At 42.3% G+C, this 26,626-nt stretch overlaps 1 protein-coding gene across 1 annotated transcript in view; it reads right to left on the reverse strand.

Moving 5' to 3' along the window:
• Nucleotides 1–243: 243 nt before the first annotated feature.
• Nucleotides 244–26,626, reverse strand: part of LOC121322926 (integrin beta-5-like) — a 45,682-nt gene continuing 19,299 nt past the window's right edge. The window contains exons 11-15 of the mRNA XM_041263549.1: nt 9,132–9,354; nt 6,780–6,880; nt 5,593–5,712; nt 4,648–4,814; nt 244–2,312 (exon numbers count right to left, since the gene is read on the reverse strand). Coding sequence (XP_041119483.1) covers nt 2,217–2,312; nt 4,648–4,814; nt 5,593–5,712; nt 6,780–6,880; nt 9,132–9,354 — 707 coding nt within the window. The 3' untranslated portion in view covers nt 244–2,216. The remainder of the gene's footprint in view (nt 2,313–4,647; nt 4,815–5,592; nt 5,713–6,779; nt 6,881–9,131; nt 9,355–26,626) is intronic.

A 26,626-nucleotide genomic window follows, 5' to 3' on the forward strand; every position in this document is an offset into this window, starting at 1 on the left:
CTGACAATACTCTTATTTACCCAGGGCGCTGAATAGGGAGAGATGTGAGAGGGGCAGCTGCTTAATTACCATACATCAGACAACTCGTTAGCATGGACATTTTAGTCCTGTACAATGACACCCGTATTGAAGTCAGATGGACTACACGAATATGCACGTGGGAGCCTATGAAAGCACCCCTATCACAAGCATGACAACAGAAAAAAGTACAGAGCGATACAGAGATTCAAAAACAGAAACTTCTCTGGTTCGACATGTTGTATTGTTTAAATAAATTCAGGGTCAAATTTAGTTTGCAAGTATAACAATATACAACCTAAACAGACGGCATGCACATTAAAGGAAAAAAAAATAAAACATATATGGATTCATGCAGTTAATTGCTCAGTCCTACCTCCAAGAAGCTTCTTTGCAATATATGCCTGTAAACCCTGAGACACAGTCAAGTCACTGTAATGGCATTCAGTCCCAAGCTTCTTGGCGGGACTGACATCTTTTGGGTTTATGATTTGGGGCTAAAATCTAACTGACGACCATGATGAATTAAAAAGTGTTTTTATAGCCATGCCTGCACCCCATCTCCATGGTCGACGCTACTTGGCTTGCCAGTCCCAGAGGAGTCTAGGCATGCGAGAAAGTGACATTGCTTGGCACGTATACCACACCTCACCAGAGGGTGGGTGGAAAGTGCCTGCAGGAGGACATCTGTGTAAGTCTAAAAAAAGTTTGTCCAAAACTCTTAATGATGGAATCGTGGCGAGATCTGGTTAAAACAGAACCGTCAGAAAATCAAGCTGAACCTGGAAAGAGTGGGGTCAGTAAACGTCCTGGATTGGAAAGTTCACGACTGAAGCTTAAGCAGAACCTTATCCCTTAGGGATCATTTATTAACATATTTAAATTGGATAATGAATGGTTCTACAGCATTGAAAAGTGGAGTTTCATCTGAAGTTATAAAATGATCTATATACAGTATGTTCCAATGATTTACCTCAAGAAATGGAATAGACTAGTGTAACAAGAATGTAACAGCTTTTTGAAATCAGAAGGGTCATGTGTTTCTGATTGTACATTTGTAATGAGACACCAATGTGGCATTGTAGATACAAGGTCCTTCCAAATTTTATTTAATAAGTGACTCAGCTCCAGATATCTGCTATCTACTGCATTTTATTATCTTGGGTAGTGAGGGGAATAGGGGGAAGATTTAGTCTAAGAAACTAAAGCTCTAACACCTTTAAGTAAAACAATCAGGAAAGGCCAGCCTTCACCTTCAGAGTACACCGGTAACCTAGATTGCTTTTGCACTCAGAGTTACAAACACTACACGGTAAGACAATTACCAAATTGAAACAAGGCAACATCATAGTGCAAAGGTAATCATACTCCAATTGCAATGTAAAACCCAAGCCAATTATACATGGCAAATAGCAAATATTTCTAGTGTGCAAAACATAAAAGAACAAACATATTTTACATTAGTACCGAAACGTTGCTGTCATCAGCATTATTAGAGTTATCAATGCATAAAAATAGGTATACAATTGTTTGAGATTATAGAAAAATGCACAGTCCTGTTGCTGTTGCATGGGAATGCATTCCCAAAGTTAAAATATAATGTATAATGTATATAAACAACATCCTGTTGTTTGTAGCAAAATCTGTATCATTGATAATAATGTTCAGAAGTCATTTAACATAGTTTATGCAGAATGGGAAAGTTACTGTAACAAGATAATTATGCATGTAATTCTTTTCAAGTCCAACAAACAAGTAAAATGTATACAAAACACTTCCAGAAAGCCTTGTGTTCCACACCCCCCCCCCATGCACCATGCAAAAGTATGTGTTGTTTCAGTGACTGCACTGTCCGAAAAGTTCAACTCCTGCAACCCTTTTTTTTTGTATCCCTGACTACACCAGAATTCTACAATACGGCACAGCAAATAAAGGGTTAAATATGTTCCTCTCCTGATTAAGTAATAAAAAATATAAGCAAGTCGGTCAGTTTGGCTTTACATCCTCAACTGCACAGCGCGCACCACTGGACATTTACAAAAATGCCATCACGTTCTAACTCCTTAGACATCAAAGACTGTAGTTTTGCTATCTTATTCCCCTCACAGATGAATACATCTTCCAGTCAATATTGCATCTGGGTCACTGTCTGCACCACTCTGGTCCTCACTGTGGTACACCTTGATTCCTTCAGCAGATCAGTGGACCGTGCCATTGTACAACTTGTTCTGCATGTTAAACACAGTCTCCACAGCATGGCTAGAGATGGGCTGCTTGTACAGGGGATTGGAAGCCTAAAACAAAAAAAGAAACAGAAAGGGTTACAGGGAGAATGTACAATACAGACCACAAGAGAGTCTGAGTTCTACTTCATTAGCTGCTGTTGAAACAACTGGGTTACACACATGTACCCGTTTATTTTGCTTGTAATTAAACACACAAGTAGGGGTAGTAACATAAAGCAACACAGGAAAATATGAATCTATATTAATGACTTTCAGACCATTTTCACAAGGGCTCAACACATTGTGATGGTCCCCACTGCAGTCACAGAGAACAGTGCATGCCAGACACAATGTAATGTATAAGCTGCATCATTCCTGGGCTTGATATTTCAGAAAAGTACCACATTTCTATTGAAATCTAATGTAGATATGTTTAGAATGTAATACTTAAGTCGTCTTTTTCAACTGTCATTAATTGCAAGTGTAATGTTCAAGAGGTTGCCGTTTTATATTTCGTAAGTGTCAGTCACACATAAAACTACATCCACAACAGTCACACATAAAACTACATCCACAACAGCACATTGGTACGCTGTCTTCTCCCTCCTGATTTCAAAGACAAAAAACAAAAACAAACACCTAGAGTGTTGACTTATACACCAAATATTACAGTAATACGGTAACTGTATGTGTGTGTGTGTGTGTGTGTATATATATATATATATATATATATATATATATATATATATATATACACACACACACACACACACACACACACACACACATACAGCTCTGGAAAAAATTAAGACCACTGCAAATTTTTCTTAAATCTGCATCTCTACATGTATGGCAGCCATTCCATTCCAGTGTCTGTTGAATTCCATCACAGGCACACCTCATTCTACTGAATGAGGTACTGATTAGGGGATCACCTGAACCAAATCTTATTTAAAGAGGAAAAGTATATAAACCACTCCTGTGGTCATCACTATCCTCTTGCAATAGGATCAGCTGGATGGCAAAACAGTGCTAGTAGTACCTTAAAAGTAATTGGAATCAAAAAATAACTATTGACCATCCCCAAAGAGTTGAAAAGGAAAGTTTTGAGTGAGGAAAAGAAGGGTTCAATTCTGGCTTTACTGGCAGAGGGATACAGTGAGCGTCGGGTTGCTTCCATCCTTAAAATTTCAAAGACGGCGGTTCATAAGAACAAGGTCAAGCAGCACACATTGGGGACAACAAAGCTACAGACCGGCAGAGGGCGAAAACGACTCTCCACTGACCGGGATGACCACCAACTCATTCGCATGTCACTCAGCAACCGTAGGATGACATCAAGTGACCTATAAAAAGAATGGCAAACGGCAGCTGGGGTGAAGTGCACGGCGAGGACGGTTCGAAACAGGCTCCTAGGGGCAGGGCTGAAGTCGTGCAAAGCCCTTCATCAATGAGAAGCAAAGAAGAGCCAGGCTGAGGTTTGCAAAAGACCATAAGGATTGGACTGTAGAGGACTGGAGTAAGGTCATCTTCTCTGATGAGTCCAATTTTCAGCTTTGCCCAACACCTGGTCATCTAATGGTTAGACGGAGACCTGGAGAGGCCTACAAGCCACAATGTCTCGCACCCACTGAAATGTGGTGGAGGATCGGTGATGATCTGGGGGTGCTTCAGCAAGGCTGGAATTGGGCAGATTTGTCTTTGTGAAGGGCGCATGAATCAAGCCAAGTACAAGGTTGTCCTGGAAGAAAACTTGCTTCCTTCTGCTCTGACAACGTTTCCAACTCTGAGGATTGGTTTTTCCAGTAGAACAATGCTCCATGCCACACAGCCAGGTCAATCAAGGTGTGGATGGAAGACCACCAGATCAAGACCCTGTCATGGCCAGCCCAATCTCCAGACCTGAACCTCATTGAAAACCTCTGGAATGTGATCAAGAGGAAGATGGATGGTCACAAACCATCAAACAAAGCCGAGCTACTTGAATTTTTGACAACACTACATCTTTTTTGTTATTTTGACCAGCTGTCATTTTCTGTAAATAAATGCTCTAAATGACAATATTTTTATTTGGAATTTGGGAGAAATGTTGTCAGTAGTTTATAGAATAAAACAAAAATGTTCATTTTACCCAAACACACACCTATAAATAGTAAAACCAGAGAAACTGATAATTTTGCAGTGGTCTCTTAATTTTTTCCAGAGCTGTATATATAAAAATATTAAATATAGCATTTGTTTCTAAATGCTGATACATGCCCTTTATATCATTATAGAGCCCAATTGTAATGGTATATATAAAAAGCATGAAGTAGTTGCAAACAGGAGCAGTGTTTGTCAGAGTAATTTTTCATTAATAAAAGAAAACTGGCTGTGTGTTTGCTGGTTCTTTCCCCACTCGTACCATCTCGTATCTGGCTCTGGAACGGGCGCTCTGGAACCTGGCAAATTCCCGTCTATCGTGGACAGTGATGATGAGCTTCCAAATCGCCAGCAGCACGATGCCGACCAGCAGGATGCTGCCGACGACGGCCAGGAGCACCGTGAGCGCGTCCGGAGGAGTGCCACACTCTGCAAACACAAACACAAGTGCCATGACTGCACACCCCGGTCCCCAGGCCTGAGCGTATCAGCCACGCAATCCCTGTGTCATGACAACCGGTTCATTTCTTAAGAGCTGGATATAAAAACAAACAATGTGAGTCACCAGTGCTGGGCTGTAAAAAGATAATCACAATGAGTGCAGAGTCTACATTCAGGTTTTGGCTGTAGGGAAGCAAATCAGAATCTGGGTTAGGCTGGATAAGTGCCAGTTCAGATGTCTGGACCCAAAGCACACATATTCTGTAAATATTATCTGCATTTTTATAAATGTTTACATTTGTATTGTTAACAGTAATGTAGATCTATGGTGTTAATTATTAAAGCTATAATATTATCTAAGATACTACTGCTTAACTAGCTCAGTCAATGGATAAAAAGCTTACAGTAGTACCACTTGGAAATGTGGATATTTGTTAGACAGTTTTATGTGTTTAAAATGTCTTATTTAAAGAAATCTGTAAAAATCTAGTTATTTTAAATTTTCTATGTTAAGTTATGACTGGTTTAAAAACATCTGGAATGAGTTTGTGGTCGTATTAAATATCTTTAAATAATAGCTACACTAACCGTGCACTTATACATACTATTAATATACCCATAACTTACATTTATTTTATTATGAAAGAGGGTGCATCAAATGATTTCAAACCACTATGCTGACATCACAAGATCTAATCTTTTTTTTTTTTCACCCTCCACGTCCTCAATGAGCCACCATACATTTCACATATTTACAGACACTGACCAGGCTCTTTGAGTGCAGCGAGGACTGACTGGCCACTGGCGTGTTCTGAGTACGTAAACTTCATCACACAATCGTTCTCAGTTTTATACAGACACAGAACTGCATTCTGGTCATCTGTATCTGGAAGAAAACAAAACAAAAAAACACTTCAAGCCCCCAATTACAAAAACAGCAAGTAGGGTGTGACCTCACATTATTGTAAACACACACACATGCACACATACATGCACACGCACACACACACATGCACATGCACACATACATGCACACGCACACACATGCTCATGCACAGCACCCATGCAGGATTGTGCCTGGAGCATCTCAAACCTTCACACTGTATTAGTCAGTCTGAAATATCTTCTAGTAACATCACTCCTGAAATAATCACTTCCCTCACCTGTACATATTCAAATATATCAATATATTTTTTTACTTCTCTTCTTGTTAACTTTCCTGGTGCTGTGACTGCACCAGGAAATAAGGACCCCACCCAAAATATGAGGTTTCCGGGAAAGGACATATGGCATCCATTAGAAGCTGAAATAGCAGAGGGCATCAGGCTGTATCCCCATTCTGAACTTTGTGCTTGGCATGGAGAGGAGCAGAATGGAATTCAGGCCCAGTAGTTAAATACAGACTCTCAGACACCAAAACAAGTTACTCATTACGCAACCTCAAGGCCAGAGAATGCAGGGGCTGAAACAGCCCTACTAAACAGCAGAGTGTGCAGTTACTTTGGCACGATGGCTCCCACAGCACGATGATGGATTATTTCACTGCTCTCACTACTGTTTTTCTGTCTGATAAATTTAATGGCAGCAGCACTGCCACTGGAGATAGTCAGAGATATTTCCACATATCTCTGGGCCTCTCAAGTACACACTGATAAATTGTGTGGTGGTTTTCACAGTTAGATCTGAACTCGGGCCTCCTGGTGATGAAGCCAGTAGACCCAGGTGAAGCAGCATCATTTGAACAATATCAAATCTGAAGTTGTAAATGTTCACAAGCCTATCAAGTTTAAACACTGACTGTTTTTTATAAAAATGTTGTTGAAAGGGGTCCAGTCAATGTAATTATTATGAATTGCTTCTACGTGAAATACCAGTATTTAGAGAACGCTAACGTAGTTTTAAGATAACCCGCCCTCCCTCCCTCTAGATCATACCCAGGAGTGCTGTACTTACTGAGTGTGTCCACTGTGATGATCTCATCCGTGCAGAGTCTGTCACAGGTCTGGTTGTTGGCAAGCCTTCCTGAGTTAAACAGCCTGCACTCAATGCACTCCCTGGCAAGAGAGACCCGTCTTCAAGTTTACACCCAAGAGATGTGAGGAGCTGCGCTTAGCAGAGCTACATACAGTACCAGCGCTATACTGCACGAACATACAGCTGGATTTTCACAGGAGCAAACATGTAGTTTACTGGCAGCTGCTATGGTTGCTTGCAATTTTCTTGCTTTTTTGCCAAGACTGCCAAATTAGTGTTTAGCAGCTAACATTCAAAGCGCATTAAAAAAAAAAAAAAGTATATGAAAACAAACCAGTTGGCAGATCTATTTATTTATTTATTTATTTACCGTACCAAAATAATATCAATATAGTCTTTGTTTGCATGCAGGATGATTATTTGACTCAAAGTACATTAATCCCTAGTTATGCAAGAAAATGAAGTCTCCAGATAAAAATGAGTTCTGCTCTTTGTTCTGTGTTAACAGTGGAACAATTCTGCCTTTGCTTACTGAAATAGAAAAAAAAATCACTTTCTAATAGCACCAACATAATGTGGACTGTCCTTGTGAATACCAGACATGATAATATTACTAATATACTAAAATAATATTTTGTCCTTGATCTCCCAGACTAGTTCAATGGTTGCCATCGTTTCTAGCCAAGTCTGACACAGACAGCAAATATTTGTCTGCTGGGTGTGTCTTTAACCACATCACACAACGTCATTCAAACACAGTTCACATCTGTCTGCTGGATGGCTCACAGCACAATTAGCCACATATCTCACACCCCTGACAACACACTTCATACATATTTCCATACATTTTTCCCCTCATATGTTCCAATATACTTTACAGAACTCAAACTAGTTCTAAAAATGTACTCAGAATATTTAGAAGTGTGTTACCATAACTGTAATGTTGTTGGTGGGGAATCAAAGTAAACCCCCACCTGCCCTTCCATAGTAACACCAACATCTTTACAAGGCTCATAAAACACATAAATCATTTCCATAGCACTTCAGCCCTTGTTCAACTCTACCCAGAGATCAGAATTCACTTACTCCAGGAAAAGATCCTGTAGTGGAGCTGTGCTGGTACCAGTGGTAGACTTTACTGATAGAGTTACACATTTTATTGCTCAAGTCATAACACTTGTAGCAAGACAGTTCCTATGCTGTTTGACATCAAACTGGGTCACTCAACAGTATTTATCAGCTTTAAACAGTAAACCAGTGTGCCATTTTTAATAAAACAGCATTCTAAAAGTCTGTAGTACTGTACATGTTTTGTTTAGTTTGGTACAGGCAACTACAATCATCAACAACCAAGGAAACCCTTGAATTCTTTCACAGCTGATCTAATATTGTATCACTGGTGTTCACTGCTAGTTAGACTGTAAGCAGCAGGGTAACACGTGCAGCCCAGGACCAAGTGCTAACAGCAGCTGTATCATTTAAAAATGTGAAAACATCAGTTGCATGCAGATCATTTTCATACTTGGCTTTCCCTGACTGGGATAGCCCCGGAAAATAGCTGTGAAGTATTAAGGCTGGTTCCCTCTTTACAAAGGCTTTGTGAAGACTGTGGTGTAATCCTAATAAAGTTTAAAATCTGCATTGGTGTTGCTTTGGGTACAAGTTATTACTTATTCATGTATATTTGAGTCTTCCCAAAGAGGGACTGCACACAAATACAAACTCTGTTTGTTTAGGTCATCCCCCTTGGAGAGGTATTTTTACCAGACACCTCGTGTGTACATGGAGCCCCTCCATCACATGTGTTTTATGTATCATCCACCTCATCATAAGGAGAAAACACCTTCCCAGAATTTGGCCCACTTGAGCTAGAATGACAAACTGTACTGAAGACATAAGCTCTCTGTATATAGTATTCTCATCTTTTGTGGCACTGGTAGCCTTTGTTCAGGATCCCAAACACTGTGTGGGAGTCTGCTCAATTAAGAATTGTGGGAGACCATCAGAACACTGTGTGGGATTCTGCTCAATGAAGAATTGTGGGAGACCATCAGAACACTGTGTGGGAGTCTGCTCAATGAAGAATTGTGGGAGACCATCAGAACACTGTGTGGGAGTCTGCTCAATGAAGAATTGTGGGAGACCATCAGAACATAAGCTCTGGGGTGGGGTTGCCGCAGATTTGTTTAAAAAAGAAAAAAAAACCAACTGGATTAAGTATGACATAATGCAAGCTCTATTAACTCTATTGTACATGAACAAAAGAGTTTTCCTTTTAAATTAACTCTAGATGAAGTCTGGTAGAGCAGCAATTAAAAAATAAAAAGGTACCTCTTTGTGCCACAGGCATCAGGGCAGGTAGGGCATTTTTCGCAGGTGTCCCCGAAAGCTCCCGGCTCGCTGCACTGGCATTCCCCGCAGAAACAGTTCCCCCGGCCGCTGCAGATCTGACCGTCATTGGAGAGACACGTATCTGTTTCCGTCGAGCAGATACAGTTGTCTCCGATATAGCCGGCGTGACACTTGCATTCTCCACAGTGGCATTCCCCACGACCTGCAGATCCATGAGAGACAGATAAAGGCTGGTCTGTACATTGAACCATTCTCAAACCAGGCCACTGTCTGCCCATTGGGAACAATCCTAGCAAGACGTTGAACAATTCAAAAGAACATTGCGTTTTACTGTTACACATTTGGAAAGAATATTCAACTAAACAAATACATTTGACTGCTACCCATATTATAAACAATTCTCACTGAGTGAAGTCCTGTTTTCTTATTATTATATCACCTCACAGCTGACGTTTACCATTATAAAGCAAATATTAATCTTTTAAAAGCATTGTCTTGTTATAAACTGTATATGAGTCTCCAAAGCAGCAGTGTTCTTTGGATAATACTGTACAAAGCTCCAATGTATACATTTAGAGCCCCTGGAATTGAGCGACATCCAGAGATTAAGCTTTTACTTAAGCAACATCTGCATTTATACTTCAGCTTGATCAGAGCCTCCCTTCTAAGTCATAACCCACTTGCATTCAGCAGCATTAAAACATTCACATTATGTTACTGTATATATAGGCAGTAGTATATTTTCATGCCAGAACATTTTATCTCAAGTGGTTGAATTTACACAGTAAAGCAGCTTATTCTTTGGAAGACTCATTGTTGCAGCAGTCTCAGTTGGGGGGGGGGGGGGGGGGGGGGGGGGGGGGGGGGGGTTAAACCCATGTACAGTATTCTTTTGTTCAGCTTAAATAAGCCTTCAGTGTCAGACTGTTCATGGAGTACAATTGAGAGGTGTCAGTCCTTGAGGGCAGCACCTATTTAACAGGATGAGTCAGATTAGAAAAGTCTTCACACATCAAATGCAAGGAGACACACCACCACAGGAGATAAGGACATCGAATCTCAATGTCTTAAACCCCTGCTGTGCAGTCTTCACACTGTTTAGAAACTAATTTGACGTAACAGATGACCTTCAGCGTGCACACTATGGCTCCGTACTATGTCATGAGTTCTCACTCAGACACAGAAGGGTGGCGGAAATCTTGCTCTTCATGTCAAAATGAAACAATGACGAACGCCACGTGGGCCAGGAGCAACACAGCTTCTCATCTGTATGCACAAAACACCTATCCTGGATATGCTTTTACAGTGTGCAGAACCAACACCACATAACCATTCTCACCCAGCATAAAAAACTAACATTGTATCTTTCACAGAGTTCGACAATGGGCCTCAGGATCACGTCATGGTATCTCTGTGCATTCAAATTGCCATCGATAAAATGCAATTGTGTTCGTTGTCCATAGCTTATGCCTGCCCATACCATAACCCCATCGCCACCATGGGGCACAACGTTGACATCAGCAAACCGCTCGCCCAGATGACGCCATACATGCTGTCTGCCATCTGCCCGGTACAGTTGAAACCGGGATTAATCCGTGAAGAGCACACTTCTCCATTGTGCCAGTGGCCATCGAAGGTATGCATTTGCCCACTGAAGTCGGTTACCACGCCGAACAGGTCAGGTTAAGACCATGGTGAGGACGACGAGCACGCAGATGAGCTTCCCTGAGACTGTTTCTGACAGTTTGTGCAGAAATTCTTCGGTTGTGCAAACCCACAGTTTCATCAGCTGTCCAAGTGGCTGGTCTCATACGATCCCACAGGTGAAGAAGCCGGATGTGGTGGTCCTGGGCTGGCATGGTTACACGTGATCTGTGGTTGTGAGGCCGGTTGGACGTACTGCCAAATTCCCTAAAACGACGTTGGAGGCGACTTATGGTAGAGAAATGAACATTCAATTCTCTGGCAACAGCTCTGGTGGACATTCCTGCAGTCAGCATGCCAATTGCACACTCCCTCAAAACTTGAGACGTCTGTGACATTGTGTTGTGTGACAAAACTGCACAAGTGGCCTTTTACTGTCCCCAGTACAAGGTGCACCTGTGTAATGATCATGCTGTTTAATCAGCTTCTTGATATGCCACACCTGTCAGATGGACGGATTATCTTGGCAAAGGAGAAATGCTCATTAACAGGGATGTAAACAAATTTGTGCACAAAATTTGAGAGAAATAAGCATTTTGTGAGTTTTATTTCAGCTCATGAAACATGGGACCAACACTTTACATGTTGCATTTATATTTTTGTTCAGTGTAATCTTAAATAGATGGAAAGTGGGCAACTAAATGATAATGTAAACCAGAGCAAAGGAGCCATTCCATGAAAATGTCTGTTGCATTGGATAAACCATTGATATCTGACTGCTTGTGACTTTGATGGACAGTACATTAGGATAGACCCATCACCACACAAATCTAAGCCTTGCAATCAATTGGATATCAATCAGTACAATTTCTTCTTTTTCGCTGACGAAAGGCCAAAAAGCTTGGCCTGCCTTGCATTTTTTTTTTTTTTTTTGCCTGTGTAGTTTAAGGTCAAAATCAAGCAAAATAAGGAAGTCAGCCAAAGCATGGAGCCATATATCCATGAGGTCTCTGAACCCCATCAGGACAGCCAGTTGTAACATGAAATATTTCAATACCCTGATGGGACTCGCGTAACTGAAGTGCAAACAAACAAAATAAAACACAGAAAAAAAAGAACCAAACCAAACGTGGCAGTTAGCTATTCTAGAGTAAATGCAAAGCAATCAAAACAAAAAAAAAGCACTATTGTGAAATCATAACCCAGCAAGACGCTTCTTGTTCTGTTTTTTTGTTTGTGGTTTCCCCCTTTAATAGCCCTGCTAATGAATATCATGGTCAAATGTGGAAAGCAGACACTTAATTTTGAACTGTGCCTTTTTAGTCATTAGCAATGTGCTGCCCATACCACAGAGAGCCTGTTCCCTGGATGTGATGAGAGGCTTCAGTCTACAGGAATTAGTGGGGTATTGCATATTCAATTGAATATATTAAATCAAGTAAGGGACTGTAGTTATAAAGACTTACTACATCTACATCAGAAGTGCATAGTTGACAGCGTCAGCACATGCTTGTATAAACAGGTTCAGTTTTTTTTTAATTGCATGCCATTCTGACTGTGAGTGTTAAACGCTGTAGGGAAGCAAGACTAATCCAAGAGGAAGAGAAACAGGCACTTGAGAGCAAGAAACGCACAGCCAGCAAGTATCACAAGACAGAAGCCATGGGCTCAGACCATTCTCCAGGCTACTGGAAATGTAACCCTATATCTTGTATGGGTGCAAGGAAAGTAAACATACAGACTATAATCCTGTTAACTTCCACCAGCTGACTGTTCTGCAGGATTTTGGTTGAACTCTGCTGGTCCTCTTCCTGCATCCCTCCCCCACTGCCAGCATATCCTTGCATCAGTAAAGTATTGCTGTCAAAGGAGAGAGGAAAAGCCTTGTTGGAGCTTGTCTCCCAGCACAGCCTGTGACCCTGCAGACTGTGTGAGCCTGTAGACTGTGTGACCCTGCAGACTGTGTGAGCCTGTAGATTGTGTGAGCCTGTAGACTGTGTGACCCTGCAGACTGTGTGAGCCTGTAGATTGTGTGACCCTGCAGACTGTGTGACCCTGCAGATTGTGTGACCCTGCAGACTGTGTGACCCTGCAGACTGTGTGAGCCTGTAGATTGTGTGACCCTGCAGACTGTGTGACCCTGCAGACTGTGTGAGCCTGTAGATTGTGTGACCCTGCAGACTGTGTGACCCTGCAGACTGTGTGAGCCTGTAGATTGTGTGACCCTGCAGACTGTGTGACCCTGCAGACTGTGTGACCCTGCAGACTGTGTGAGCCTGTAGATTGTGTGACCCTGCAGACTGTGTGAGCCTGTAGATTGTGTGACCCTGCAGACTGTGTGAGCCTGCAGACTGTGTGAGCCTGCAGATTGTGTGACCCTGCAGACTGTGTGACCCTGCAGACTGTGTGAGCCTGCAGATTGTGTGACCCTGCAGACTGTGTGAGCCTGTAGATTGTGTGACCCTGCAGACTGTGTGAGCCTGTAGACTGTGTGACCCTGCAGACTGTGTGACCCTGCAGACTGTGTGACCCTGCAGACTGTGTGAGCCTGTAGATTGTGTGACCCTGCAGACTGTGTGACCCTGCAGACTGTGTGACCCTGCAGACTGTGTGAGCCTGCAGACTGTGTGACCCTGCAGACTGTGTGACCCTGCAGATTGTGTGACCCTGCAGATTGTGTGACCCTGCAGACTGTGTGAGCCTGCAGACTGTGTGAGCCTGCAGATTGTGTGAGCCTGCAGACTGTGTGACCCTGCAGACTGTGTGAGCCTGCAGATTGTGTGACCCTGCAGACTGTGTGACCCTGCAGACTGTGTGACCCTGCAGACTGTGTGACCCTGCAGACTGTGTGAGCCTGCAGACTGTGTGACCCTGCAGACTGTGTGACCCTGCAGACTGTGTGAGCCTGTAGATTGTGTGACCCTGCAGACTGTGTGAGCCTGTAGATTGTGTGACCCTGCAGACTGTGTGACCCTGCAGACTGTGTGAGCCTGTAGATTGTGTGACCCTGCAGACTGTGTGACCCTGCAGATTGTGTGACCCTGCAGACTGTGTGACCCTGCAGATTGTGTGACCCTGCAGACTGTGTGACCCTGCAGACTGTGTGAGCCTGTAGATTGTGTGACCCTGCAGACTGTGTGAGCCTGTAGATTGTGTGACCCTGCAGACTGTGTGACCCTGTAGATTGTGTGACCCTGCAGACTGTGTGAGCCTGTAGATTGTGTGACCCTGCAGACTGTGTGACCCTGCAGACTGTGTGAGCCTGTAGATTGTGTGACCCTGCAGACTGTGTGACCCTGCAGACTGTGTGAGCCTGTAGATTGTGTGACCCTGCAGACTGTGTGAGCCTGCAGATTGTGTGACCCTGCAGACTGTGTGACCCTGCAGACTGTGTGACCCTGCAGACTGTGTGAGCCTGCAGACTGTGTGACCCTGCAGACTGTGTGAGCCTGTAGATTGTGTGACCCTGCAGACTGTGTGACCCTGCAGATTGTGTGACCCTGCAGATTGTGTGACCCTGCAGACTGTGTGACCCTGCAGATTGTGTGACCCTGCAGACTGTGTGAGCCTGCAGATTGTGTGACCCTGCAGACTGTGTGAGCCTGCAGATTGTGTGACCCTGCAGACTGTGTGACCCTGCAGACTGTGTGAGCCTGCAGATTGTGTGACCCTGCAGACTGTGTGACCCTGCAGATTGTGTGACCCTGCAGACTGTGTGACCCTGCAGATTGTGTGACCCTGCAGACTGTGTGACCCTGCAGACTGTGTGACCCTGCAGACTGTGTGACCCTGCAGACTGTGTGACCCTGCAGATTGTGTGACCCTGCAGACTGTGTGACCCTGCAGACTGTGTGACCCTGCAGACTGTGTGAGCCTGCAGATTGTGTGACCCTGCAGACTGTGTGAGCCTGCAGATTGTGTGACCCTGCAGACTGTGTGAGCCTGCAGACTGTGTGAGCCTGTAGATTGTGTGACCCTGCAGACTGTGTGAGCCTGTAGATAGTGTGACCCTGCAGATTGTGTGACCCTGCAGATTGTGTGACCCTGCAGACTGTGTGACCCTGTAGATTGTGTGACCCTGCAGACTGTGTGAGCCTGTAGATTGTGTGACCCTGCAGACTGTGTGACCCTGCAGACTGTGTGAGCCTGCAGACTGTGTGACCCTGCAGACTGTGTGAGCCTGTAGATTGTGTGACCCTGCAGACTGTGTGACCCTGCAGACTGTGTGAGCCTGTAGATTGTGTGACCCTGCAGACTGTGTGAGCCTGCAGACTGTGTGAGCCTGCAGACTGTGTGACCCTGCAGATTGTGTGACCCTGCAGACTGTGTGACCCTGCAGACTGTGTGAGCCTGTAGATTGTGTGACCCTGCAGACTGTGTGAGCCTGTAGATTGTGTGACCCTGCAGACTGTGTGACCCTGCAGATTGTGTGACCCTGCAGACTGTGTGAGCCTGTAGATTGTGTGACCCTGCAGACTGTGTGAGCCTGTAGATTGTGTGACCCTGCAGACTGTGTGAGCCTGCAGACTGTGTGACCCTGCAGACTGTGTGACCCTGCAGACTGTGTGAGCCTGTAGATTGTGTGACCCTGCAGACTGTGTGAGCCTGCAGATTGTGTGAGCCTGCAGACTGTGTGACCCTGCAGACTGTGTGAGCCTGTAGATTGTGTGACCCTGCAGACTGTGTGAGCCTGCAGACTGTGTGAGCCTGTAGATTGTGTGACCCTGCAGACTGTGTGACCCTGTAGATTGTGTGAGCCTGCAGACTGTGTGAGCCTGTAGATTGTGTGACCCTGCAGACTGTGTGACCCTGCAGACTGTGTGAGCCTGTAGATTGTGTGACCCTGCAGACTGTGTGACCCTGCAGATTGTGTGAGCCTGCAGATTGTGTGAGCCTGCAGACTGTGTGAGCCTGTAGATTGTGTGACCCTGCAGACTGTGTGACCCTGTAGATTGTGTGACCCTGCAGACTGTGTGAGCCTGCAGACTGTGTGAGCCTGTAGATTGTGTGACCCTGCAGACTGTGTGACCCTGTAGATTGTGTGACCCTGCAGACTGTGTGAGCCTGTAGATTGTGTGAGCCTGCAGACTGTGTGAGCCTGCAGACTGTGTGAGCCTGCAGACTGTGTGACCCTGCAGACTGTGTGAGCCTGTAGATTGTGTGACTCTGCAGACTGTGTGACCCTGCAGACTGTGTGACCCTGCAGACTGTATGCACAGCCACTGCAGATCTGCTGTTTCCATCACCGCAAACACGCATTAAAAATCACCATACATCCCTGTGACGGAAAGATGAGTTCTGGTGATGAATCTTCCTCCCAACCTGTGAAGGCGCTAAAGAACGGGAGGAGAAGTATCTGGAAGGGCTGGCCTGACAGTTCGTTTCCGGGTCAGGGAAGTGGGTCAGCCTGGAGGGAAGCGTGACTCTGTTGTAAGACCGTATTGATTTGAAAGGTAAACGAGAGGCAGCTGCAAGTAATAAGGCAGCTGCAACCGTTTATCTCGATATCATGCGGGATTACATATAGGGGCCAGGGTAACGCTGATCTTCTCCTTCGTTTGGGTTAACGCTTGGAGAGAGAAGGATCGAGAGAGGAGCTCTCGTTGTAAAGAGGAATTACGTGTTGTGTTTGTTTGTAATTGTCTGCGTTTTGCACCACCAGACACTTAACTCACCTATCCGGAGCTGTCGACCAGGGTCAGCACAATCCGAATCACCACTGCACGGAACCGTCACGAAATACAGTGTCTTCACCCACCACAAGCACGTCTGCACTCACCCAGGACTGGTGACCGTGTGTTCGTTTTGTTCGGGACTGTGTCCTATTATTGCTATCCCCGTGCTTTACACATTGTTGTGTATAGCCGGGGATTTATTATTTAACGGTCACCAGACCTGGATTATAAATAAAAGCACCTTTTCACTGGAAACTGTTGTCTGCCTTTCACTCCTGCATCGCATCACCGCTATACCTGTTCCCCTCCACTAGCCACTTTGCCACAATCCCACGTAAATATCCCCTAACAATTATACTGTTTAGATGCATATCTGTTTCATTTAAATACAGCAACCAGGAGCTAAAATGTTTAGCCCATATAGAGGAAGCCAAGAGAAAAAAAAAAACATCAAGGTCAAAAGCTGGCTGCTGCTGTTTGTAAGGGCATCAGACTGGAATAGCTGTGTTTGGCCGTGTCATCAACGTAACAGTGAGATGAAGAACTGGACCCATGTCAGATCGAGGTTACCAAGGACATGCAGTATTAGTCACAAGGGTAGAAAGTCGTGTGCTAAAAGAGAAAACATAAATACTGCAGATTGATTTATAGGAAGTTCCTGGACAGCAAGCAAATATTTCAAAAAGGATAAAGGTTACAAAAATTACAACTATCCAAACACTGCATGTCAACATGCACAATCACAAACCATCTTACAATCACATGTGCCATTGTAGGTATGTAATTTGGAGAAGCTTTTCCAGAAGGGTACACAAATTTAAACAAACTGAAAAAGGTCCTGCAAGCAAAACTCTTTTCACTACACTGAAATTCAGAAGAATGTGTACCTTTCCCCTTCGATGGCTAGAACACAAGACAACATTCAGAAAGCACAAAACAGACCTTTGCCTCCATTTAACATTTCTTTTTAATGACATTCCAATGAATAACGTATTCTCAATCCTAGATTAGCTGGAGATTTTGTAAGATTTACAGCTAAAACAAGTAAAATCTCTCCTATAATTATTTTTGCAGTGATAGGTTTAGGATAAGAGCCGACTCCCTGAAACTAACGCCTGGCAGAAGCTTCTGTTAATCAACAACTGGCTGAAGACGCAAGAGAAAGTAACTCTCTCCCCCGTAAAAGCAATTGCTAATCCCACGCCTTCAATTTGGACCTGTGCCTGCCTGAGCAGGAGATCAGGGCAGCAGCAATTAAGACACACAATGCAAGCTCCCCTTTGAGTTGAGCCAGTGGTTAAACATCTTTAGTTTTGAAGTTGCTACAAAAACTATTTGAAGTCTGGAGGGGTGGATAGAAACCAGCTGATCTTTTTACATCAATTGATAGTTAACTTTGTGTCTTTCCAGAAAAAATAAAAAACAACATTTGATGTCTGTCTATAGCAATTTTATTTAGCATTTCAGTTGGCTATGCACTGTTAATCCAAACCACAAAGGATGCAAATATTCAAACTTTTACACACCAATTACTACTGTTGTAGTAGAACTAGAGTACTTGATGAAACAGACTTCCACTTAATTATTGCTTTGAAATTGCTTAGAGCTCACTTTTTTTGCCAGGAAAAAATAAAAATCTTTGAGTTTTCAGTTGAACTGGCAACATTTTCTTTCAAGGGAAGCCAGAACCATAATCTCTGTTAGAAAAAAAGCAAGTGTTGTTTAAACTGCTAAAACAGCAAAGTAACAGATCAGTTGCATGCATGTGGATTTGTAAAGTTTGTTTGTTTTGATTGAACCAGTTTCCCTTAAAAACACACCTCTCTGAAATAATGCAAAATGAGAGAGAAATGCAAAAGCACCATGCCCATGGCTAAAATTCCAGAAATGATTAAAGCTGCAATAGCCAGCATACGTTCCAACACCTGACCATAAAATGCTTTGGAAGATCCACGCACCCAGCTGCGACGCTGACATTCAACACGCTTCCTGTTGCTGTTATATACCCTAATGAAAAGGCTTCTCATTTCTGTAGATACCTAACAAATGACTTCCATATGCTAACCCACTCGCCAACCTCACATTCCATTGCACTGTGTATACACTGTATATAAATATAAACTGCTGTACTGCGTAAAATTGCCCAGAGCTTCTAGATTCCTTAAAGGTCGCTGGGTTTAGTAATCATGAGCCTACAGGGCCTCTGATTCACATACACATGCTCTAGTTGTCAGCAGATTTATTATGACAAATAAGGTTTGAATAAAGATACTGCTTTGTTAATATTGAGCAAACAGTGTTACTAAAATAAATAAATAAATAAATAAATGTTTTCTTTTGAAACACAAAAAAAAATATTAAACAATTATTACAACAGGTATTGAAACTAATTATTATTTGTATTTCACTGCTTCATATTTGTGTTTCCTAAATTGAATTTCCTCTTCTGACTTTAAGAGTCACGGCTAGTAGTGCCCGTTCCTCATATTTTCTCATCTTGCATGGGATTTTTTGCTTGCCATAGAAAATGTATTCATTTCGGTTGTTTCAATTACTTCTTTGGCTTCCTCCATTTATAAAAAATAAAAAAACACACATCAGCAGCAACCTGGGTCTCAAACCAGCAAAGTAAATGGGTCAACCTTAGGTTACATATGAAATAAAAAAGATCATGACCAGACCATTCTCCCAGCGAATGCTGTCCGCTGCATTCAGCACAATACCCGCCATGCCATCACTAAAAACAATGCAAAGGGATGCCAGGTTCTGCACAGTGTCACCCACGCAATGCAGGAATAAGGGCAGACAAGCATTTTATTTATTTCATGTCTATGGCATTAGCAAGTAGTTACTCTACTCTACCATTAGCGATGCACAGTATAAAGACACGTCTGTAAATATTTGCTCTGGCATCCAAAGGATTATTTATATCTTTCATAAATGATTTTAGCTCAGTACTAACCGCAGCTACACTAAAAGTAGTTTACTGTATTGTGAATTTGGGTGTTCAAATTATGCTAACAGGCATCTGTATAAGAAGTTTGATTAATTTCATGTCTGAGAAAAGACACTGTGCCAAAAGGCAGTCTTACAAAAGTAGCTTTTGTGTTGTGACCGATAACACAGTCCTTTTTATTGAGGATGAGGGCCAGCCTGTGGGTGCCCAGGACAGCGCTCCTCTGACATCACTGCACTGACCCCACCAAACAGACTGATGGGCAGGGATAATACAAAGAAAAACACTGTAACAAATTCACTGAGTTCTCGTACAGGAATTATAAAAAAATAAATACACAGGACAGATCCACTCGGGGGCAAGGTCTCCTTTCAGGAGATGTTCAATGAAATTCCTCCCCAGGCCCTTCCCAGGATGGAAGTGGCATGTAGCAAGGTCACCTATCAGGCACAGACCTGCTTTAGCTTGTAAGACCGTACAAGATCAGAACTGAAATTGTTACAGATGCAGGAAGTCTGTAGTAAAATATGTTGTCCACATGTTTCGCAGTATTCCTTACTTCACACAATCTATTTATATATTATCAGATCAGTTCAGTGTGTGACTTTTGAACCCTTGGCAGAGCTGTATGTGCCCAGCAGGTTTATGGAATGTAAAGTGAAGAAATAACGAAACAGTTACAAGTAAATGAATATGCTTGACAAACAATAAAAGGGAGTCGCTTCACACATATTCTACAACAGTGGGACTTGAACCAACCTCCAAATATGCCATGCTTACACTCAGGAAGAAGCTGAAAACTGCAGGTTATAGTGAATACACAAAAAATAGCAGGGGCTGCTGCAGTAATAATTCAATATTTAAATATTTATTCAAGACCAGGTCCATTTGCTCCCATGTTCTCTGGAGGCATATCATTAAAACAAATATGCATTCATATTTACAATTAAAACAAACATAGGTGTCACAGCAAGTTAGTAAGTGTCTGGCCTTGGTAAATGTATAAAGTGGAACTTGACCTTGTGACGACAGACTTCCTTTCAGAGTACACAGAGTACAAGTGATGACGTCACTTATCAGCACACACGTATTTCTGCTCTCTGTCTTATAGGGCTGCAGAGCTAAAAAATATACTAAAATATATAATGTTAGCACAATATTAAATTGAGTGTTTAAAATGCACTGGCTTCATTAAACGTCCCTGTGTCTCGACACTGTCTGGATTCATTTTGCTCTTTTAATGCTGCAGCTATAGTTTCACTTGTGAATTTGACCAATGCTTTACTACTAGGATTTGGCACAGCACCAGATGCAATGCCAGAATGCTCCAAATTACAAACCTCTGTGTTGGATTAAAGCTGTGAGGTTCTGAGGGAATGTTTTTGCTTTCTCCAGGCGAACGCCTTTGTTTGTCATGGTACCTGTGATGCACCAATACCTTTCAGGCATCCTACAACATTTCAAGCAACAACCACCATTCAGAACGGTCTCCCTGCATGCAATACCATTGGTCTAGTAGACAATCAGGGTTTTTTTTTTTTTTTGCCCCATAATCTAAATCTAAGGAGGTTGTATTTCAATTGGCACAGAATGACCTTGGCAAAGCACCGGCCTGCAAGTTACTTTAACTCTGGAGAATTAGTCAACAGAAAAGAATACTACTGCAACGTAAGACCTATTTCGGTCCCAAGTAAAAGCACATCATGGCTTAAACTCAGTGCGATATTTACATTAGATATAGCGCCGGGCTGCATGTCTGGCTTTCTGCCAGAGGGTCTCAGGAAAACACCCTGTCGAGAATGAACCCTTGACATCATCCATCTCTGCAAACACCAGCATGAAGCACAGAAACAGCGTGCTGCTCATACTGCTGTTGTGACACATTGAAGGACAAAGGACACCACGGTGCTAGAAATAAAACCAAAGGAAACAAACCTGTTAATTTCACATCAAATGTGTACTGAACAATTTAGTGGATTTCTTCTATTAATGTGTAGCTTCAATATTTAGTGCCCAATACAGATGGATTGTAAATGTAAACAACACACCCAGAAATTGTATGTATACATTTGAATGAGGTAGTAGGACCCTGCAGCTGAGTGTGACAAAACAACTGCTGTATGTCCCCTTTGATCCCGACTGAGTTTTTGTGAACTCTAATTTGAGTTTGAGAAGTTGCAATGCCAAAACAAAAATTTACATTACAAAACAGACTGAACATGGTACAATTATGCGCACAGTGACCGAAGGGAATATATTATATTATCACTAAAGTACAGACTGCCACCTGCCTAGAATCACTGTTCAGATACTGAAACAACTTCAGAATTAAATAAAGCAAACCCAAGCCTGTTATTTCCCCAAGGACGTGTCAGCATTGCTCAGATAAAACACAGACACAAGGTCTGAGGGGATAAAGCAATGCAAAGCCATGGCTCAAAGTGATGTGTCCTTTTGTTGACTACTATTGGCTGCAAGGGGCACAGGGGCTCATAAAATTCTAGATTTTATAACTTTCATGTAGCGTCACACAGCTGTAAGCAAAGCCAGTGTCTGCAGCATCTTTTTTAAATGCTGTATACCATGGCTATATTTGGTTTTATTTGACAAGCTTAGGATGCAAAAAAATAAAACTTAATCTGATAGATAAAAACACAGATAGTAGTACTGTACAGCCAAAACATTAATTTGTTTTATATATATATATATATATATATATATATATATATATATTATATATATATATATATATATATATATATAAAAGATGACATTTACTTTGGATAGACTCAACACTTATGAGCAAGTTCCCACAGAGTGTTGGCTTCGTTACCACACAGTGTGTGTTTCTCTGCCTGTGGTTTAACAGACATTTCATTTTTAGTGTCCAGTTTTACCAGGAATTTGCTTTATTTATTTGTTTATTTATTTTTTACAGCTACATCAAATCTCAGTTTTTTATTCCATTTTCTTCCAGAACTTTCTCTTTGTTCTGTTCGTGTTGATTTCAAAAGTCACTGCAGTGAATGATAACAGTGGGGGATTTCTGAGGCCAGATAATAATGCTTTGTTTGTATTTTACTTCTCATGATATATTCCTCTCATAAAACTTCCAGGCACGTCAGAAAAAACAAAATGTTGTTGCAAGAGGAGGCATTAATATGAAATGAAAACTGTACCGGACAGTATGTGTCACTTCTACAATCAACAGAAAAGCACAACTCAGTAATACAAAAACAAAAGGATCACAGGGTCACTTCATCAGACAACCCTAGAAAAAAACAAACAGAGAGGAAACAAAGCAAAGAATTGAACCTACCTCAGTAGCACTGACCTCACAAAGCATGCATGAGCACCGGGGATGTAGAGTTACTCTCCCTCCACTTGCGTTTGCAGTTGTAAAAAAGCGATGTGTTTTGAACTGCTAATGGGTTACTTAGCACAAGCAGAGATTTTGATTTAGCAGAGATGAGTGATTTAAATCTGCAGGGGTATTTATAAATAGTTTGCTTCTCCATTCAGGGTACACTTGGCACAGAGCATTGTCTAAAATGCACAGTTATTTTTAAAGCAGTCAAAAATAATAACAACAACATACCTGTAAACTATTTGTTCTACATCCAGCTGCATTTAATTGCCCTCTGCGAAGCCTGTGATTTACTCTTGGCTTATATAAGCTTTTTACAGATATTGACAGAAATGCAGGGCACAATACAGAAATATTAAACTTACTGTACCACACACACACTCACACACAGAGTTGTACTCAAAAGTTTACATAACCCAATGGAAATCTATAATTTCTAGTATCTAGAAATTTTTCGAAAACAAAGAATTTTAGGAAAAATCTTTTGTAGCAAAAGTTTTGCTTTTGTGGATGAGGAAAAAAATAAATAAGTTACAAGAAATATGTCTACAATTATTTATTTCAGCAATATTTTTGTAAAACTCCAAAAAATGCTAATTCAAAGGTATTCATACATATTCATAGAGTGAAGCCCGGTTTATATATATAGTAAACCGGGCTTCACTCTCCGCGGTTCTTTGCCCCTTTAAAAGTAACCCAGGACTCAGAGAAATTGAGTGTGTGTGTATGTATGTATGTATGTATGTATGTATATACACACACACACACACACACATATATATACAGTACTGTGCAAAAGTTTTAGGCAGGTGTGAAAAAATGCTGTAAAGTAAGAATGCTTTCAAATTTAGACATGTTAATAGTTTATATTTATCAATTAACTAAATGCAAAGTGAGTGAACAGAAGAAAAATCTAAATCAAATCCATATTTGGTGTGACAACCCCTTGCCTTCAAACACTTGCACAAAGTCAGGGATTTTGTAGGCATATAGTCAGGTGTATGATTAAACAATTATACCAAACAGGTGCTAATGATCATCAATTCAATAAGTAAGTTGAAACACAATCATTAGCTGAAACAGAAACAGCTGTGTAGGAGGAATAACACCGGGTGAGGAACAGCCAAACTCAGCTAACAAGGTGAGATTGCTGAAGACAGTTTACTGTCAAAAGTCATACACCATGGCAAGAATGAGCACAGCAACAAGACACAAGGTAGTTATACTGCATCAGCAAGGTCTCTCCCAGGCAGAAATTTCAAGGCAGACCGGGGTTTCCAGATGTGCTGTCCAAGCTCTTTTGAAGAAGCACAAAGAAACGGGCAACGTTGAGGACTGTAGACGCAGTGGTCGGCCAAGGAAACTTACTGCAGCAGATGAAAGACACATCATGCTTGCATCCCTTCGCAAATGGAAGATGTCCAGCAGTGCCATCAGCTCAGAATTGGCAGAAAACAGTGGGACCCTGGTACACCCATCTACTGTCTGGAGAAGTCTGGTCAGAAGTGGCCTTCATGGAAGACTTGCGGCCAAAAAGCCGTACCTCTGACGTGGAAACAAGACCAAGCGACTCAACTATGCACAAAAACACAGGAACTGGGGTGCAGAAAAATGGCAGCAAGTGCCCTGGACTGATGAGTCAAAATTTGAAATATTTGGCTGTAGCAGAAGGCAGTTTGTTCGCCGAAGGGCTGGAGAGCGGTACACGAATGAGTGTCTGCAGGCAACAGTGAAGCATGGTGGAGGTTCCTTGCAAGTTTGGGACTGCATTTCTGCAAATGGAGTGGGCGATTTGGTCAGAATTAATGGTCTCCTCAATGCCAAGAAGTACAGGCAGATACTTATCCATCATCCAATACCATCAGGGAGGCATCTGATTGGCCCCAAATTTATTCTGCAGCATGACAACGACCCCAAACATACAGCAAAAGTCATTAAGAACTATCTTCAGCGTAAAGAAGAACAAGGAGTCCTGGAAGTGATGGTATGGCCCCCACAGAGCCTGGATCTCAACATCATCGAGTCTGTCTGGGATTACATGAAGAGAGAGAAGCAACTGAGGCTGCCTAAATCCACAGAAGAACTGTGGTTAGTTCTCCAAGGGCTTGGGCCAACCTACCTACTGAGTTCCTTCAAAAACTGTGTGCAAGTGTACCTAGAAGAATTGATGCTGTTTTGAAGGCAAAGGGTGGTCACACCAAATATTGATTTGATGTAGATTTTTCTTCTGTTCACTCACTTTGCATTTTGTTAATTGATAAATATAAACTATTAACATGTCTATTTTTGAAAGCATTCTTACTTTACAGCATTTTTTCACACCTGCCTAAAATTTTTGCACAGTACTGTATATATATACACACAGTATCTCTCTCTCTCTCTCTCTCTCTCGCGCGCTCTATATATATATATTATTTTGGTATCTCTCATAATATAAATAGATTATTTGGTATGAAAGCGACTTCACAAAACTCAGTTTGTGTTTGCTGAAGTGTTTTGTTAAGGGTGTGGCAGTCTTAAAGAATGACAAACTAGACCTGTGTGCAAGGGAATTAAGAGTAGTGGTCTGCTTGTATTGTTATTTTGGTCTTGGTTTTATGTATGATTACACTGTGGATTATTGAATCTAAATTCCCCCCCCCCCCCCCCCCCCCCCCCCCCCCCCCCCCCCCCCCCCCCCCCCCCCCCCCCCCCCCCCCCCCCCTCCCCCCCTCCCCCCCCCTCCAACAGCTGCAGGCCTCACAGCTAGAGTTACTGTGATCTAAACCTGGCTGTGCTTGACAGGGCATTGGAAAGAAACAATGCATTTTAAAGCAAATAGGGTTTACTGAAATAAGAAACCACTGACTGTGCCATCCACTTACAGGTGCTTTTCATTTTGTATAGAAAACAGAGAGCATGGTAGGGATTGAAGCTATGAAAAGCAGTTGTAATGGCCAGTATTAATTCATGATTAAGTCAGTGGAATGTGACTGCTAACATACGCAAACCCCACTGCTCTTGCAGTTAATCTGCTGGCTTCCAGCTTCTACTGGGCACATTTTGACAAAGCCTACAACAGTATAGAAATATTTAATATCAGTTTTTTAAATAAATCATAAAAACAGCTTTAAGATGCACACAAGTGAAAACTCTGTGAAAGACCAAACACCTTCGGCTAACTGTTATTCAACTGCACCCAAGCCTTGCCAGCTATGTGTCTTGAGCTTATAGCAAATGGATTATAAAAAATTACAAAACTATTATTAGTTAATACAACTTCATAACACTTTTTGACCCCACAGTCTATGTGTAGTGTGGTTTTGATTAGTGCAGTTTTGATGATTATGCACCACGGCATGCTTGTCTATGTGGTTTAAAGTTTTGAAGTTAAATTGAACCTACATAGCCCTCAAAAACTAACCACATTACAAACACTGACACATGGTAAGAGTAAAGCAGAAAGTTGCTGACAGCACCAGAATAGACAGATACATGAAGTACACACAGCAACCCCCACAATTGAACGATCTGACCTGGATGTTTTAATACTCTCTCACTGCTCAGCCTTGTGCTTGACTCTCTTACCGGAGTGAAGGAGAGGCTGCTATTCTTTAGCAGTGAACTCTTGAGGAAAAGCTGATTGATGTCCTTCAAGAGCTTAGCACAGTAACTTTCAGCAAACACTCACGCCACACCACTATTAAATCCCTTGAGCAAACAAACTGGACTCCGAGGGACAGACATGAATGTGATTACGAAGCTCTGCAAAACAATAACAAACTACAGTAACTTAGGAATTCAACATTCACGGTCAGTCTAAAACACACAGGCAGCTGGTGGGCTCCTCCCC

Source organism: Polyodon spathula, chromosome 11, assembly GCF_017654505.1.
Source record: "Polyodon spathula isolate WHYD16114869_AA chromosome 11, ASM1765450v1, whole genome shotgun sequence".
In the NCBI taxonomy this organism is placed as follows: Eukaryota; Metazoa; Chordata; class Actinopteri; order Acipenseriformes; family Polyodontidae; genus Polyodon; species Polyodon spathula.